The 17053-nt window shown below is 45.5% G+C and overlaps 1 protein-coding gene across 5 annotated transcripts in view; it reads right to left on the reverse strand.

Annotated features, from left to right (window-relative positions):
- The window catches only part of SLC37A3 (solute carrier family 37 member 3), a 41145-nt gene that overhangs the window by 14063 nt on the left and 10029 nt on the right, over positions 1-17053 (reverse strand). For 3 of the 5 annotated variants that reach the window (XM_068972792.1, XM_068972789.1, XM_068972788.1), the window contains exons 3-8: positions 14095-14187; positions 10886-10969; positions 8886-9031; positions 4400-4496; positions 1659-1743; positions 733-911 (exon numbers count right to left, since the gene is read on the reverse strand). In XM_068972792.1, the coding sequence (XP_068828893.1) occupies positions 733-911; positions 1659-1743; positions 4400-4496; positions 8886-9031; positions 10886-10969; positions 14095-14187 (684 nt within the window). The remainder of the gene's footprint in view (positions 1-732; positions 912-1658; positions 1744-4399; positions 4497-8885; positions 9032-10885; positions 10970-14094; positions 14188-17053) is intronic. The other 2 variants (XM_068972790.1, XM_068972791.1) reach the window with 2 other exon arrangements.

Genomic DNA, 17053 nt, shown 5'->3' on the forward strand with positions numbered 1-17053 from the left:
TGGATAAGCTGGCAACATAGCCTAGGCCTCTTAACTCCACTCCCGTGCTAGAGGCCTAAAACACCAAGACAGAAAAACTGTGGCAGAATGGACTCAGTTTAGATGTTAGGAAAAAAGCCTGACTGTGGAGGTTATGCCAACACTGGAATGCACTACCCAAGGACACTGTGGAGCACCCTGCTCTGGCCTTTTATAGAAGGGCAAACTATTTTTTTCCCTAGAATGGCAAGAACATTGGCAAAGAAGACAGACTTAACGAACCACTCAAGCCCCTCTTGATCTACTTATAATTCTATAAGACTTCAACAGGCCAAAAGGCATATATTCAAAAATACCCATTTTTGCCTTCTTACTCAAACTCTAGTGTCAGGGTCAGCAAATTGGGGCTCACGGGCCACTTCCGGTCAGGTCCGCGGGTTCCATGCTGTCTGCGGGGTCCTCTGCTCTACTGAGCTGAGTGGCTGTGGCAGAGACCGTACAGTGGCCCCAGAGCTGAAAACATTTACCTTTGGCTCTGCACAGAAAAGGCACCACCCCCCGCACTGGGTATCAGATACAAGCTCAAGTGGTATCAATAAACAAGCTGAGGGCCACTGTTCCTCTGGACATAGATTCCTGAAATAAAGTCTCAAAGAGAAGCTAACTGCTTCAAGGTGCCTTATCCCCGGCAGTGCTACTATCCAGGCTATGGTATCTCCCAGGCTTCGGTGGGGAGGTCTGAACAGTCCTTACCGCTATAACTCCAGGAAGGCAACAAGCCTGGTAGAAGCTTATTGCCTTGACTTGGCTCACAGTATTGCCTTCTTGGATTGAATAATTAGGCTCAGCTTCATCTTCGTTTTCAGCACCATTGATTAAGGGCCTGTGTGAGTCTTCTTCAAAATTTTCTTCTGTCTCGATACCTGGGATACCTACAACAACAGCAACAGCCACACTGAGAGGGTGCCTTCAGGTGCCCAACACTGTGCTAAGGGCTTTACACGTACCATTACTTACGAGGTCCATGCTATTTTTATTTGCGTTTTACAGGAAAAAGTAACTAAGGTTCAGAGTCCAAGGTCAATCAAGGTCACACAGCTAATGAGCAACAAACCCAGGACTCAAATTCTCCTTTATCTGGCTTCAAAGCAATGTTTTTTCAACCACATCATGCTCTCTCTCTTTCATACAGAAAAACTCGTTAATTACATACTATTAAACTGACGTGTCTCTTCAGTAAGACTCAAAAGATAGAAGAATCATACATCTATCTGCTTCTGTGGTTTCACTTGTATGTTCTGCCTGTACGATCTGTATTTAACCACAGATAAGTATTTCACTGAATTATTCTTCTGAAGAAAAAAAGATCTGTCTCAAGAAGCAAAATTCAAAATCCATCCATGCTAATTTCAAGCCAATGTCTCCATTATAAAACCTCATTTGCAAATGATGAATTTTCCTGAAACTATAAAAAGGTGAGCCTCACTCCCTCAAACATTTGCAGCTGTGCCAGGCGAGGCTGTGGCGTCGACAGGACACAAAACAGCAAGACTGCTCTTTTAACTCACTGAAAGCAGCTCACAGTTCTCCTAGGGAGAAAGAGCTGGGCTGTTCCAGCCTTGGGTTTCTCTCTGCCAGTGCTAGCAAGACAATCTGAGTAGAAAAGCAGCCTCTCTCACCAATTTCTTCCGGTGACACCAGGAGTCCAAAGAAGATGACGATCCCACCAGCAAACTGCACGGCCGCCGTCACCAGGAAGGCATACTGGGGGGGCGGGAAGGGGAGAGGTGGTCCTGACACATCTGGGATGCTCGTTAACCACACCAGTCGTGAGAGACACACGTGGGAGGACGGGGCGCCCAGCCTCTGCCAGGCACTGAGCTAAGTGTTTTACTTGTTTTCTCACAAGTTTTTCCCAGGGACTCTGTGGAGCTCAGAGAGGATAATTAAGGTCTCCTGGACACCGAGTGGTACTATTACAACTGGGAAGCCAGAATTGGCTCCAAGAATGGCACTCTTGCCACCACTCAGCCTCACGCAACAGACAGTATCTGCCCTCGGTTTCCCGTTGAGGGGGGTTACACACTACACACAACATTAATTAATAGGAACTTCCCTGGTGGCCCAGCAGTTAAGAATCTGCCTTGCAATGCAGAGGATGTGGGCTCGATCCCTGGCTGGGTAACTAACATCCCACATGCTGTGGAGCAACTGAGCCGGTGCAACTGCTGAAGTGCGCATGACACGACAAAGACTCTGAGTGCTGCATCGAAGAACCCACACGGCCAAAACATGAAATACAGATAAATTTTAAAAAGAGACACCACACGTAAACACAGGCAGCATGGAAGTGGATAAATGAGAAGGCTGAGTCCCCATGGGAAACATACAGAGGAACTAAATCTGGAAGAAAAAAGCCAAGGAGGTTGAAGGAGGGAGACAGCGCTTTAGGAAGAGCTGAAAATCCTGGCAAGTGACCACCTTTCCCAGCACAACTGAAGCCACGGCACCAGGCGGGAGGGAGACGGGAAGCCTTCTGCACAGGGGGAGCGGAGGGCTGTGCTGGGGGTCACAGGGAAGAACAGTGTCCCTTCGATGGTCCAGGTGAGACACTCGAGAGCCAGACAGCATCATTGAATTTTATTTAAGAGAGAATGGAGCCTGAGGTGTCAATGAGTATTTCCAGAATTCAAATCTGGGAGGAGCCCACAGATGACCTGAAATTCCCATCTGAGCCAATTAGTACAATCCACATGTGAAGCTAAGAAAGCTGGGAAAAGGTGACTATGAAGACAGGAAGGACTTCCCACTGGCCCTAACTAGACCAAAATTCTTCAAGGACCAAACACTTGGCAAGCTGTTTAAAAACTGTCACCTACTTTCTAAAAGAGCAACTTACTTTCAGTTATTGGGTTTGGGGTTTTGTTTTGGCCGCACTGCATGGCTTGAGGGATCTTAGTTCCCCGACCAGGGACTGAACCCACACCCTTGGCAGTGAAAGTTTGGAGTTCTAACCACTGGACTACCAGGGAATTCCCAATCATTAGGTCTTTGAACAGGCAATCCGTTGACATGAGCCATTAGATTTTTATTTGTCGAACATATAAGCACTGTTATTTAGCTTGTACTTTCCAAAGTTTGTTTTGGAAACGGAAGCCAATACAACAGATACTCTTTAATTCTTCCTCCATTTCACATAAATGGCAATACGCAACACACGGTTATCTTCACTTCACTGAGCTCTATCCCAATCTGGACACGCAGGGCTGCCTAATTCTACTTCACAGCTGCACAGAGTCCACTGAATAGGTGTTTTGTGGTTTAACTATTTCCTGTTTGGTTGACATCTGTTACCAATCTTTTGCTCTTACAAACAATGCTGAAGCAAATACCCTTGCAGATGTACTCTTTGTATATGATGAAGTATACTCATCAGTCAGATTAATTCATGGAGGTCGAACTGCTAGGTCAGAGCCATTATAATTCTGATGTGTTAGTCACTCAGTCATGTCTGACTCTTCACAACCCCATGGACTATAGCCCACCAGGCTCCTCTGTTCATGGGATTCTCCAGGCAAGAATACTAGAGTGGGTTGCCATTCTCTTCTCCAGGGGATCTTCCCGACCCAGGGATCGAACCCAGGTCTCCCGCATTGCAGGCAGATTCTTTACCGTCTGAGCCAGCAGGGAAGCCCAGGTTAAGTGACTGGGTTTTTGACAGACATTCCTATATTGACCCCAAGAGGAGTTATTTACTCGCCCACCCGGCAATGCCTGCTGTCACCTCCTAATAAACATGGTACCAAACTTCTGGATTTTTACCAATCTAATAAGGATACAGTGTAGGTTTTTTCTCTCTCTTTTTTTTACAGTGTAGTTTTAATTTGCATTCCTCTACCACTTCATACCTAAACTCCTATAAGGGCAGAGATTGCTGGCTCTTTGGGCCAAGGCTCTATCCTCTACTGCCTTGGGGCACGTAAGAGGAACTTAAGAATATTACTGAATGAATAAACAAGTTCTGAGTGAAGTGGAATAGCCTGTCGTATGTTTACAAGCCATTTCTCTTTCCTTTCCATGAACTATACATTCAAAGGCTTTGCTTTTCTTTCCGTGTGTTGTTAGTCTTTGTCTTTATCAATTTGTGGACACTTTATACATTAAGGAGATCTGCTCTGTATCTGTGACATGAGTTGCAAGTACTTTTCCCCACATGACTATATGTCTTTAGACTTAGGTGGTTTTCCATAACTAATTTTTTTAATGTGTTTTAATTTACCATAAGCTTGTCCACTCTTAACACAAACCTTGCCCCTCCCAGACACAGCACTAGGTCATTTTAAATGGTCACAGGATTACTTCCTAAAAACAAAACCTATATTTATATACTGAAGAAAAAGCTAGGAAAAAAAACACCTACCTCATAACCATACTGCAGAACAGAAGAAGCCAGACATGCGCCCAAAATATTGCCCACAGAGGCACAGGCACTCCAGAGACCAAAAACAACTCCTCGCCTAGGATGGGAACAGAGCAGAACAGAAGACAACACCATTAGAACGGGTTCTGTGTGCAGCTCAGGTACGGAATGGCCAAACAGTGCAGGCTCACATTACACAGACTCAATGTTCCATTGCAATGTGTGTTTTTTCAAAGTACACCCAAATGGCAAAACACTTAACTGGGTAGCTCTCTTCTTCTAAGATTTTATTATACTAAAGTTCAATTTGGGGCTCACAGAAAGACACTATTAAGAGAATTTAAAAAGACAAGCCCCATGGATTGGGAGAAACTATTTCGATACCACTTATCTGACAAAAGACTTGCTGCTGGGATATAGAAATCTCAGAAGGCAATACTGTGAAAGATAAACACTGCAATAAAATTCTAAGGCGTGTTAAATCTATAATCATCTCAAATACAAAGTTTCTGAAAAGGGGGCCAAGATTTTAACAAATGCTTTACACACACACACACACACACACACACACGTAAAATAAGATGCAAATAAGCACATGAATGGAGAAGGAAATGGTAACCCACTGCAGTATTCTTGCCTGGAAAATTCCACGGACAGAGGAGCCTGGTGGGCTACAGTCCATGGGGTCCCAAGAGTCAGACACCAGTTAGCAACTATGAAAAGATGCTCAGCATCATCAAACATCAGGGAGATGCAAATTAAAATCACAACAAGGTATCACTACACACCTAACAGAAGAGCAAAGTCAAAACACACGGAGCATACCAAGTGCTGGCAAGGGTGCGCAGCACCTAGAACCCTTACACTCTGCTGGGAGGAATGTGAAGTGGTTCAACCACTTTAGAAGAAATCGCCAGTTTCTTAAAAAGACAAACATGCTCCTACCATTAGATCCAGCCATTCTACTCCCAGGTATTTATCCAAGGAAATGAAAGCACGTGTCCATACAAGGATTTGTGAACAAACAAGCACAGTGGCTTCAATACTAAAAGCCAAAAACTAAAAACCTAGATGTTCACCAACAGCTGGACAGATAAACTGTGATACAATGGATGACTCCTTAGCCATAAAAAGGAATGAACTGTCGATGCAGACATGGATGAATCTCAACAATACTGTGCCGAATGGGAGAAGAGAGACATGAAAACATACTGCAGGGACTTTCCAGGTGGTCTGGAGGGGAAAACTGCGAGCTCCCAATGCAGGGGGTACCAGTTTGATCTCTGGTTCGGGAACTAAGATCCACATGCCACGAGGCACAGCCCAAAAAAATCAAAAACAAAAACGGAGAGGGAGACAACACTCTACAGTGGCACAACGTGCTCAGAAGCCACTTCCAGCTGTGCAGAGTGACCGCCAGCAGCTCACAGCCTGGGCTCGACGCTCTCATCTGGAAAGCGCTGTGCTCCTCAAAGGCCTGGGTGCAGGGGCAGATTGACAGCGGGGGCCTGCACAGGCATATCTACCAGCACTACCAGCCTCGATGCGCTCTAAGAAACTATGACCCCAGGACTTCCTGGCGGCCCAGTGTTTAAGACCCCCAGCTCACAATACAGGGGACACGGGTTCGATCCCTGATTGGGGAACTGAGATCCCGCATGCTATATGGCGAGGCATCAAAGAAACAATGACCCCTGACAACGGGAGGAGGGATATGACTCACACATGGTAACAGCTTTTCAGGGCAATGTCTTCAGTAGATCATTCAAATTTTTTCACTTGGAAATCAAATGATTTGAACTAGACAATCTCTACATTTTCATCAGGACGATAACACCCCAAGCCTTTAAAACACCAAACCTACCAAGAGGATCCTACAGAGAAGAGCAAAGGTCAGGGTCTGAAGAACACGCTGATCAAAGACATTTCAGAAGAAACTGGCTGAAAACAGCTGTGACTGTAAGTTGTCACGGTTTTACTGGCACTTTGTGGTTTACTGCTACATTTCACAGGAAGAGTCACTCTGCGTCAAGTGCAGCAGCATCAATTTCACTTACTAGTTGTTATTCGCTTAAAAACAGAATGCCTTACTTTCAAAAGTGAACTATAATTAATGGCTTTCTTGAAAGTCCTGTTTGTCTTTGTGACTGAGAGAAATAATGAAGAGTTAAGAATGTCCAGTCACTGCTACCGAACACCCAGTGTCATCCAATTTGGAAAAGCTCAGATAAGGATTATCTCAAAATGATACATGTTCAAGTGATGATCTTGAAATAACAGCATTTCAGGTGGTTTTCCCTTTATTTCTCTTTGTTCATTTGAAATAGCTGGTTTCATGACAATAATCAAGTAGCCTTGGTATAATTTTCAAAAATCATGAATGGAAAGACGTTACCTTAAAAATCTTAATACAAATAAACAGCACACACACAGCATCCAAAAGAAAACCAAAGTATAAGAGGGGAGGGACTTCCCTGGTGGTCCAGGGGTTAAGAATCCACCTTGTAACACAGACGACGTGGGTTCGATCCATGTTTGGGGAACTAAGATCCCACATGCCGCAGAGCAACTAAGCCCGTGCACTTCAACTACTGAAGCCCATGCCCTCTGGAGCCCACATGCCACAACTAGGCCGTTCCTGCACTGAAACGAAAGATCCCACAAGACTGCAAAGATCCACGTGCTGCAAATAAGACCTGGTGTAGCTAATAAATAAATAAAGGTTTTAAAGTATCACTGGGGAATTAGTACCTCTGAAAATCAATTCTATTAACCCAGTGACAGGAGAGTTGGAAAGAAACATAAATCACTAGCACAGGGCTTCCCCTAGTGGTACACTGGGTAAGAATCTACCTGCCAGTGCAGGGCACACGGGTTTAACCCCTGGTCCAGGAAGACTCCACGTGCCGAGAAGCAAGTAAGCCCGTGCGCCACAACCACTGAGCCCGCGCTCCAGAGCCGGAGAGCCTCGACTACTGAAGCTGTGTCCCGACAGCCTGGGCTCTGCAACCGCAGAAGCCACCGCGAGCAGCCCGGGCACCGCAGCTAGAGAAAGCCCACATACAGCAACAAGGACCCGGTGTAAACAAAAATAAGTAACAGTATTAAAAAACAGAAGAAGAAATCACTAGCACACTGAACATCAACATTACTTCACAACAAATACAGATCATTATCGACAAGCACCATTACTCCCATTAGGAAACTGGGGAAGCTGGAAAACCGAGAGGAGCTGCCTAAAGCATGCACTGATCACCACGGCGGGTGGGTAATACCTGCTGGGTACACCGGCCCCTACGTAAGAGAGTAAACAAAAAGACTGAGCTGTCAATGAAATACATGTGCGCTTCACAACACATGAATATCTTACCCAGGACAAAAGCTAGAAATCCAGACTAACAGTCCCTGAAGGCAGAGAATCATAAATGATGATAAACAACAAAGGCAGAGCATCACGAACGGTAATGAGAAACAAAGCCAAGTCTTTGGGAATCTCTACTTATTTTCCCTCCTGTAGGTTAAGTATGGGTCTTCCTGGGTGGCCCCGAAGATCTGTCAGCAGGTGTCCATCCATATGCCATGGCCCCCATCACACACACCACCTCACACACAACTGATAAGTACCAGAAGGTTTGGGGGGAAATGGCCAATTTAACTAAGGCCCCAAGTCTGGCATTCGTCATCTGCATCTTCTTAAAGCCTGCGTTCTGTGACTCTAGGCAAGTCCCAAGGACAACTTCTGAGCTCAGTTTCCTTATCTTTAATTTTAGAAGGTCACATTAGATCACCGAGTCTCAAAAACAGGGAAGGCAAAACCCACAGGAAGATACATGATGAAATGGCATGCAAGATTTCTATTACTACAATGTGTTATCTGTGTTCTCTAAAGGAAAGATTTGAAAAAAAAAAACTGAGATGTACTGCCTCAGCCACACTCAAAGTCTGACCACAGTCAGAACAGTGCTGTGAACGTGTCTCACGGGCCAGACCTTCGCTATAGAGTCCACACTGTCTCCAGTGTCCACTGATGTGAAACCTCCTGTCTCTGCTGTTCTAAACTTCCTAAAATAGAGGGAAGACATGGGTGGTGTTGAAAAGATCAAGTGATGGGCAGCTGGACACAGAGGGGTAAGGGGAGGGGGGAGGGATGAACTGGGAGAACAGCACTGACGGATAGACACTGCCAAGTACAAAGCTGGCAGCCAGCGGGAAGCTGCTGTCTGACACAGGGAGCTCATCGGTGCTCTGCAATGACCTAGAGAGGCAGCGTTGGGGTGCAGGTGGGCGGAGGGTCCAGAGGGAGGGGATATGCGTACACATACAGCTGATTCACTTCACTGTAACACTGTAAAGCAATTATACTCCACAATAAAATTTTTAAATTAAAAAAAAAAGGGATAGAAAGAATTGACACTGACAAATCTGACCAATCAGATATTAAAACTACGATCAAACAGGGAAATGAAAGAGGAAGAAAGTGGCATACCCAGCTTTCCCAAACCAGTTGCCCATAACAGCAACGACGCAGGGCCAGCCGGTGGACTGCAGCAGGCCGTTCAGGATCCACAAGCTACAGTACAGCCCCTTGTTGTAGAAATGCAGCCATTCCGTGAGAGTGCCAAAGACGAACACCTTAGGGCAGAAGGAAGAACAAGACACATGTCACATCCACATGGACACCCCGACCCAAGACCCCTCGTGATAGACACATTCAATGTCTGAGAGACTCTGCAGAGACGCTCCAGGTGCCCTTGCTCAGAGCGGCCCTGAGCAAGACAAGCATCAAACCACCCCTGACCAGAGAGGCAGAGACGGCAAACAGCATAAAACACAGCAAGTGCCATCCCTCCAGCTTGCATCTTCCACTCTAAAAAATTGAGTCCCCATTGTGTGACCTCATCTTACATCTATTTCCCTTTCTTCTTGTTTATGGAGGACGGTAAAAAAGACTACTGGAGTGCACGTGTGTTGATTTCCACCAGAACGTATAAATTTCCAGGCACACTGTGGGGCCAGAAAGCACCAGCTATTTTTACTAACCGTGGCTACTCAGTGCATCAGCATAGCTTGTGATTGACTCAGTCATTCGGTGGCATGTATCAAGTGACTGCTTTTTTCCAGGCGTTCTGCTCGGGGTGGGCGTTTTATTTGTAGTCAATCTCCTTTGGGAATGTTTGGCGTGGGTTTAAAAATGGTGTATGTCTAATACGGTATGATTCCAGCTACATGACATTCTGCAATGAGGGGAACCATACGGAAAAACGGGCAGCAGGTGCCAGAGGCCGGGGACAGAGGCAGGTGGCAGTTACATGACTATAGTCACTTGTCAAAATTCAAAAACTGTGCACTGCAAAGGGGGAGTTTACGGACACACTTCAGCTTTTCTAAAAGTGTGCTTAAAAAAAAAAAAAAGGAAGAAAACATTGGGTTGGCCAAAAAGTTCATTTGTCTTTAGGGAAAAACCCTAAACCAGGTTTTAAAACAGTCTGTACATATATGTGGGTGAGCAGCTTATGAATAAAGTGCTTCAATCTCTGAAATATAAAGGAAAATAATTTTTTCCCCATACACCAATGGCAGACATTGAAAAACAATTAATAGAGTCTAACTAAGCTCCCTGCTTTTATTCAATCAACAAATGCTTGTGAACAAATACAGAAGATTCTAATATGGATCCTGCCCTCTGGAGCACTGAATACGCCAAGAACCATTCTAAATGCCCCCCACACAGTGACTCACAGGACCCTCACTGCAACCTTGGGTGCAGGTATTGAAAAGTGGAGCCTGAAGCATGGAGAAACCACAGCTGGAAGCTGCAAGGGAAGGCCTGAAAGCCTGTCAGTGCAGCCCTGCAGAGTCTATGGCCTCCACCACCCTGCTGAAGGCTCCTAGGGGCAACAAGGCTGACCTGAAACAAGCAGGCTGAGCAGCAGACAAAGGAAGTGCCTCCATGGAAAGTTAGGGACGGGGGCTCAGGACAGGGAGCGACAACTTCCAAGAGACGGGCGAATAAAGTCAGGCATGAGGAAACAAGGGTCATCTGGCCGGTGACTTGAAGGAGATGCTGAGTTAGACTATGAAGAGCTGAGCGGAGGACACTGAAGGCAGGAAGAAGAGCGGGAGCAATAGCAGTGAGGTAGAAAGGAGCAGATACGGGAGGGCCATGGAAGGCAGCTTGGTTTGGGAGAGCAGAGGGCTGACACACAGGGCAGACACGACTGCAGAAGAGAGCTGGGACCGGGTTCTCGAGAGCAATGGACGCCACTCGAGTTATGCTGTGACCTTTGTTGGTCACTGAGAATCACAGAAGGGGTGTGATTAAAATCACACTCTCAAGATGTCCCTTAATCAAAAAGGCACCCAAGGAAGGGATCAGAAAACCGAAGATTCATTTTACTATTCTATTCTATAGACAGAAGTAGGGGGCCTGCTTGGATTCTACAATTCCTGGCCAAGATAACAGTAACTGGAATGAAAACAACTTACCACTAATGCAGAAGAGCACATGCCAAAAGACAGAACCCATCGCAAGTTCAGCCGATCCCCGACGATGCCGCTGATGAAAAGGCCCTAGAAGAAAGCATTTCATTTTACGGCTCTGGGTAACAACACAGCCTGGAAAAAGTACGATACATTCCAAAGCAAAGCAAATGACGCAAACAAAACACAAAGATTAAACCTCACTCTCATGCTCTGCCTAACCTCTGTATCAGTTTCACCAGTGTTTCAAGAAATGGCAACTGCTTCTGCAACACTGTAAACATTGCATGCACCAAGACAGTGTAATTCAGTGCAAATTTTCCTCCTATCTGATCCCCCTAACTGCCTGAGACACCTAGGGGAAAAAAAGAATAATTATAATAAAACAAGCACACAAATATACTGCATCTTCTACAACAGATGAACTCCAGCATCAGTATCTGCTTTCCCAGAGGGATTCGTCTGAGCTATTTGCATTCTGAATGAAGATGTTACAACGTGTCCCACAGAAGCGACAGGGCCACGTGCCCTGCCTGCTCATCTAACCCTTGGGCTTCATCACACCAGGAGGCAAGGAGCACAGGGAGGCACAGACTGTAATTAGCTGAAGATAAGTACAAGTGTTCTGCCTTCTGCTTTCCTCCCACTGAGTGGTAGGAATTAAAAGGCTGAGCTCATGGCAGGACTTTCCGGGCTTCCCTGGTGGCTCAGACGATAAATAATCCACCTGCCAGTGCAGGAGACCTGGGTTCGATCCCTGGGTGGGAAAGATCCCCTGGAGAAGGGAATGGCAACTCCACTCCAGTATTCTTGCCTGGAGAAGTCCATGGACAGAGAAGCCTAGCGGGCTACAGTCCATAGGGATGCAGAGAGTCAGACACAACTAAGCAACTAACACACACACACACGCACACACAGCAGGAAGGCAGACCAACAAGCTAAGGGCAACACACTTCAGGTTTCTGCCACAAATATGTAAGATGAATAAATGTCTTAACTGAATGCCTGAATTCAGATACAGGTGTTTCTAATAAGTTGACTATATTATACATATAATAGATATATTGTGGCTCAGCTGGTAAAAAATCTGCCTGCAATACAGGACACCTGGATTCGATCCCTGGGTTAGGAAGTTTCCCCAGAAGGGAAAGGGTACTCACTCCAGTATTCTGGATTCTGGCCTGGAGAATTCCATGGACTGTATAGGCCATGGGGTCACAAACAGTCAGACATGACTAAGCGACTTTCATACACACACACATAAGAGAAAATTTAGATGATAAACATCATAATAAATGTTTCTCCCTCATTACTGTCAATCTTTTGGCACCCACCAGAGTTAGAGAAGATTGTACCTTCTAAAGCTCCAATTTACAGGGTGTTATGCTATACACAGGGTTTTCCTGGTGGCTCAACAGTAAAACATCTACCTGCCACTACAAGAGATAAGGGTTAAATCCCTGAGTCAAGAAGATCCCCTAGAGTAGGAAATAGCAACCCATGCCAGTATTCTTGCCTGGAAAATTCCATGGGTGGAGGAGCCTGTGGGGGTACAGTCCATGGGGTCACAAAGGAGTCAGACACGACTGAGGGACTAAACAACAGCAACCTTATAGTAAAGGCAGAGAAGAAAATCTCTCAACGGTGCTTCACATTAGGGACCTAATTTACTCTGTACTGCTCCAAATGCCCAGACAATACCTGAAAGTTACAGAATGAAATGCAGTTCAATATAAAGAGCTATGATCCCTAATTTTTTTTATTTTGCCGCACCACACAGTAGGTGGGATCTCAGCTCCCTGACCAGGGATCAAATCCCCATCCCCTGTACTAGAAGCACAGAGTCTTAAATGCTGGACAGCCAGAGAGGTCCAGATCATTGATTTTTTCATGGCACATATCTTTTATCTCCTAAACCTATTTAATCCTATAGACAACTATATTTTAATCATCATAACTCTATAGATAAGGAAATGATCCAAAAAAAAGCTAAATTCCATTTTGATACTGAGTATCATAGCTACTTGCTAGCACTGAGCCACCATGAGACCACAAGACTTCCTCTAATACTTCCTCAAAGGCTGAAGGAGAAGCACCACTGGATGAGATTCTGTACCGAAAAGGCTGGGCTGAAGGATCCAACATCTGCTCCAACTGCGTGTGTCTGTAAGTTTCCTCTTCACAGAAGGGATATTCTAACAATTACCCAAATAAGCATGTGGAGATGACGTTGGGACTTTCACCCAGTATTTCACATCACATGCACGGCTGCTGCTATTTAGTTGCTCAGTCGTATCTGACTCTTGGTGACCCCATGGACTGCCAGGCTCCCCTGTCCATGGGATTTTCCAGGCAAGAATACTGGAGTAGGTTGCCATTTCCTTCTCCAGGGGATCTTCCCCACCCAAGGATCGAACCCTTATCCCCTGCTTGATAGGCGGGTTCTTTACCACCAAGCCACCTCTGCAGCCACCAGATGTTCCTGATGACCAGTCAGGGGCTCCGGCTGCCTGATTCCAGGACACCACCTCAGTCAGAGCTGGCCCGGTCACCCTCGTGTGGCTCTCCTGCTCCCTTCCAGCCTCCCCGCCCAATCCTTCGACTTCCCCAGCTGGAAATGCGGGAACTCCTTTCCTGAGGCCCAGCTCAGTCTTTGCACCTCATCAACTCTCCCTGTCCTCTCTTGCCTGTCCTCATCAACTCTCTTGATGATTTTCATCCAATCTTGAAAAAAATCATCTATATGCCAAGGGATCCGAAATCTCGACCTACACTCATATCTCTGCTCTTCTCGAGGTCCGTCCTGGCCATCCTACCTACGGGACATACTCACTCCCTGCCTGGTTCTACTCCACAGCACTTACCACCTTTGAACACACTCAGTCATGTCCTTCCTTATGGCATTGTATTACTGTTTGTCTCTTAGTTCCCAGTCAAGAACAGAAGCTTTTTAATGGTTGGGAGTTTTCCTGTGCTGCTCACTAATGAATTCCCCTCAACGAGAAAACTACAAGGCATACACTAGGCGCTCTCGAAATATCTGTCACATGGATGGACAGATGGATAGATGGATGGACGGGAAGGACACAAAATATAAACTCCAGGGAAACTGAGCTCTCCTCAGTCAGCACATTCAAAATCCCTCACCAACTTGGTAAGAGGTGAAGTCATTTACATCTTTCCTCAACAGAAAAGCTTCATGTTCTAAAACTTACCACGGCATAGGAGAAGAGGAAAATGGTGTCCAACGTTCCAAGGAAAAGAGTGGCTTCCTCTGCACTGGGAAACAAATGGTTGTTGCTCCAAATCTGCGGTCACACAACAACAAGAACCTGTTAAGACTCATTGGGCCAAAGCTCCTTCTGGAACCACCTCCACCCACCCTCACGGAAACCTGGGGAGGTTGAAAAGAGCAGATCAGCGCTCTGTACCTGAGGAAACCCCATGCGCAAACAGGTTCATGAGGCCACAACGATTTGCATAATAACACTAAAACGCTATCTGCTTCTTCCCTTTTAACTGTTCCACTGATGGTGCAAAGGCAGTGGTGGGTAAGCTCCCGTGCCTGGGCATGGATGGAGGCAGTCACACCAAACTGTACCGTTCAGCACTGCTTCTCTCACTGCCTCACAGGGCCCCAAAAGGGGCAGTTTCCCTGAAGAAGGTCCTTGGCACATACTAGACACTCAGTGAATATTTATCAAGCATTAAAAAGTATTAATCTTACTAAATCTGGCCCGAGTCCCCACTCCCCCTTTTTCTTAAATAATCTGTGCCATTAAGTAGAAAATATGCATCTAGCACTCAGCACACCAAAGAAAGACAGCTGTTTTGAGAAAACTGTGAGTTGCAGGCTGGAATGTCATTTTTCCTTGAAAGAGTGACTGACAGACAAAGGCTAGTTATTCAGATTTGGGTTTCTGGCAGATATTTCCTCTGAAAAAGAATGAAATGAGCCTGTCACTTCCAAGACCCATTCAAAGGACAAGACAGACAAATGGATCTTAATGTAAGAGGATAAAAAAGTTAATTAATATAGTTTCAGATTCCACATTGTCACTAACCTTTATGAAATTGCCTCTTGTCAAATTCTGGTACAGTATCAAAGACAAATATCCACAATTAACTAAAAAGGCTATTAAAATACCTCTCCCCTTTCCACTATGTATCTCTGGAAGCCAAACTCTCTTCATACCCTTCAAAGGATCCTGCTACAAGAGACTGAATTCAGAAGCAGACACGAAAATCCACTGTCTTCTATTAAGTCAGACAGGAGGAGATTTGCAAAAATGTAAGTCAGTGTCACTCTCCTTAGCAAGTGGTTCTTTTTGTTGTTTTGAAAAACTCGTTTGTCATGAAATGTTATTTATGTTATTAACATGTTATGGGTTATTTAGTTCATTTTTAAATAACTTAAAACCAATGTATTTTTAAAATGTCTCGGTTTTAATTTCTGAAACAGTAAGTTTCTATAAATACAAACTCATAGCTCTTTGGGATCTCCAGATCAAGGAGTTGTACTACATGGTTTCTCAGATAGGTTATTATAGGAAAGAAAATTTGGGGATCTCCCTGGTAGTCCAGTGTTAAGACTTCGCCTTGCAATGCAGAGGATAAGGATTCAACCCTTGGTCAGGGAGCGAAGACCCTATAAGCAGGCTAAAAAGCCAAAACCTAAACCAGAAGCAATATTGTAACAAATTCAATAAAGACTTTAAAAGTGGCCCACGTCAAAAACAGGAAATCTTGTAAAACAGAAAACTTTCTGACTTCAGAATATTAAAAAGAGGGCCTTCCCCAGTGGCTCAGAGGTAAAGAATGTTTGCCAGTGTAGGAGACATGGGTTCGATCTGTGATCCAGGAAGACCCCACATGCCGTGTGCCACAACTACTGAGTCTGTGCTCTACAGCCTGCGAGCCACAGCTACCGAGCCCACATGCCGCAGCTGCTGAAGCCTGTGCGCCCAGAGCCCTGACGTGCTCTGCAATGAGAAGCCCCTGCAGTGAGAAGACCGTGCCCCGCAACTACAGAGTAGCCTCTGCTCTCCACAACTAAGGAAAACGCTAGCACAGAAGCAAAGACCTAGCACAGCCAAAAATAACATAACTCACTCAATAAAATGATTTTTTTTAAAAAAAGAATATTAAAGAGAAAAACCACAAGCAGCAACTCTGAAAATACATCATCACTTCACAGAAAGAAAAATCCCCAAATTGTTAAGAGAATATATAAACTGTGATTATAGTCCAGTGACTCACTTCTGTGTGGCTTGTGCCATCTGTCTTGTTATTGATGCCTTAAAACACACACTCTGCTTTCAGGAGCAGAAGAGACACTCACAACTGAGACCCATCAGTACGTCAGGGTGACAACGTGGGGCCCTAAATACTTCCAACGAGAGTTACCTCACCATCTTTCCCTCGAGCCACAAGCTCTGACTCCTGATCCCCTTCAGGCTCAACAGGACCCAGGATGAAGCCCTGTGGGGCACAAGCCAATGTGAGCCAGAGCTCACATCCGAGCAGCTGCTCCAGGTTTCAAGGGTTTTTTCTTCACTCTCATGAGAAGCCACCGAAAACTCCCTGCAGGTGTGGCTGTCACAAAAACGGACAGATTTTAAACAGCTTTTTTCTGCTTCACTGCCAGAATTCAGCTGAAGATACTAGTGACTGCCTCCTTCACAAGTGCAAACAAATCCCAAAACTACAAGAAAAAAAGCAGGGTGAACAAAAAGATTCAGAAAACAGGATGAAAGAAAAAAGGCTGGTGAAGAAAGCATACATCAATAATGCAGCTCCGATCAAGACAACTATACTAACGGGCGAGAAGATAGCTGTCTTGAGGAAAACTGTGTGGGTCGTAAGTTCAAAGGTCATTTTTGCTTGTAAAAGGGATTGACAGAAGAACTCCAGTTATTCAGGTTTGTTTACTGGCAGCTATTTCCTTAAAAGAGAAGGAAATGAGCCTGAAATCACCGACAGAGTGACTCTGAGTTGCCAGTCTCACAGGCTGGCCTGCACCTGCACTGCTGCCCGGTGGAGGGCCAGCCTTAGAGGCCTGCAAGGACGGAGGCTCTTCTTGCTCTTCTTGTGGGGGAGGGCCTGTACTGAGCTACAAGGATTGCTATGCGTTGGGACACTTCCTGGAAGCACGGAAGGTCGCGGTGTGGGCTT

Source organism: Capricornis sumatraensis, chromosome 5 (genome assembly GCF_032405125.1).
Source record: "Capricornis sumatraensis isolate serow.1 chromosome 5, serow.2, whole genome shotgun sequence".
Lineage (NCBI taxonomy): Eukaryota > Metazoa > Chordata > Mammalia > Artiodactyla > Bovidae > Capricornis > Capricornis sumatraensis.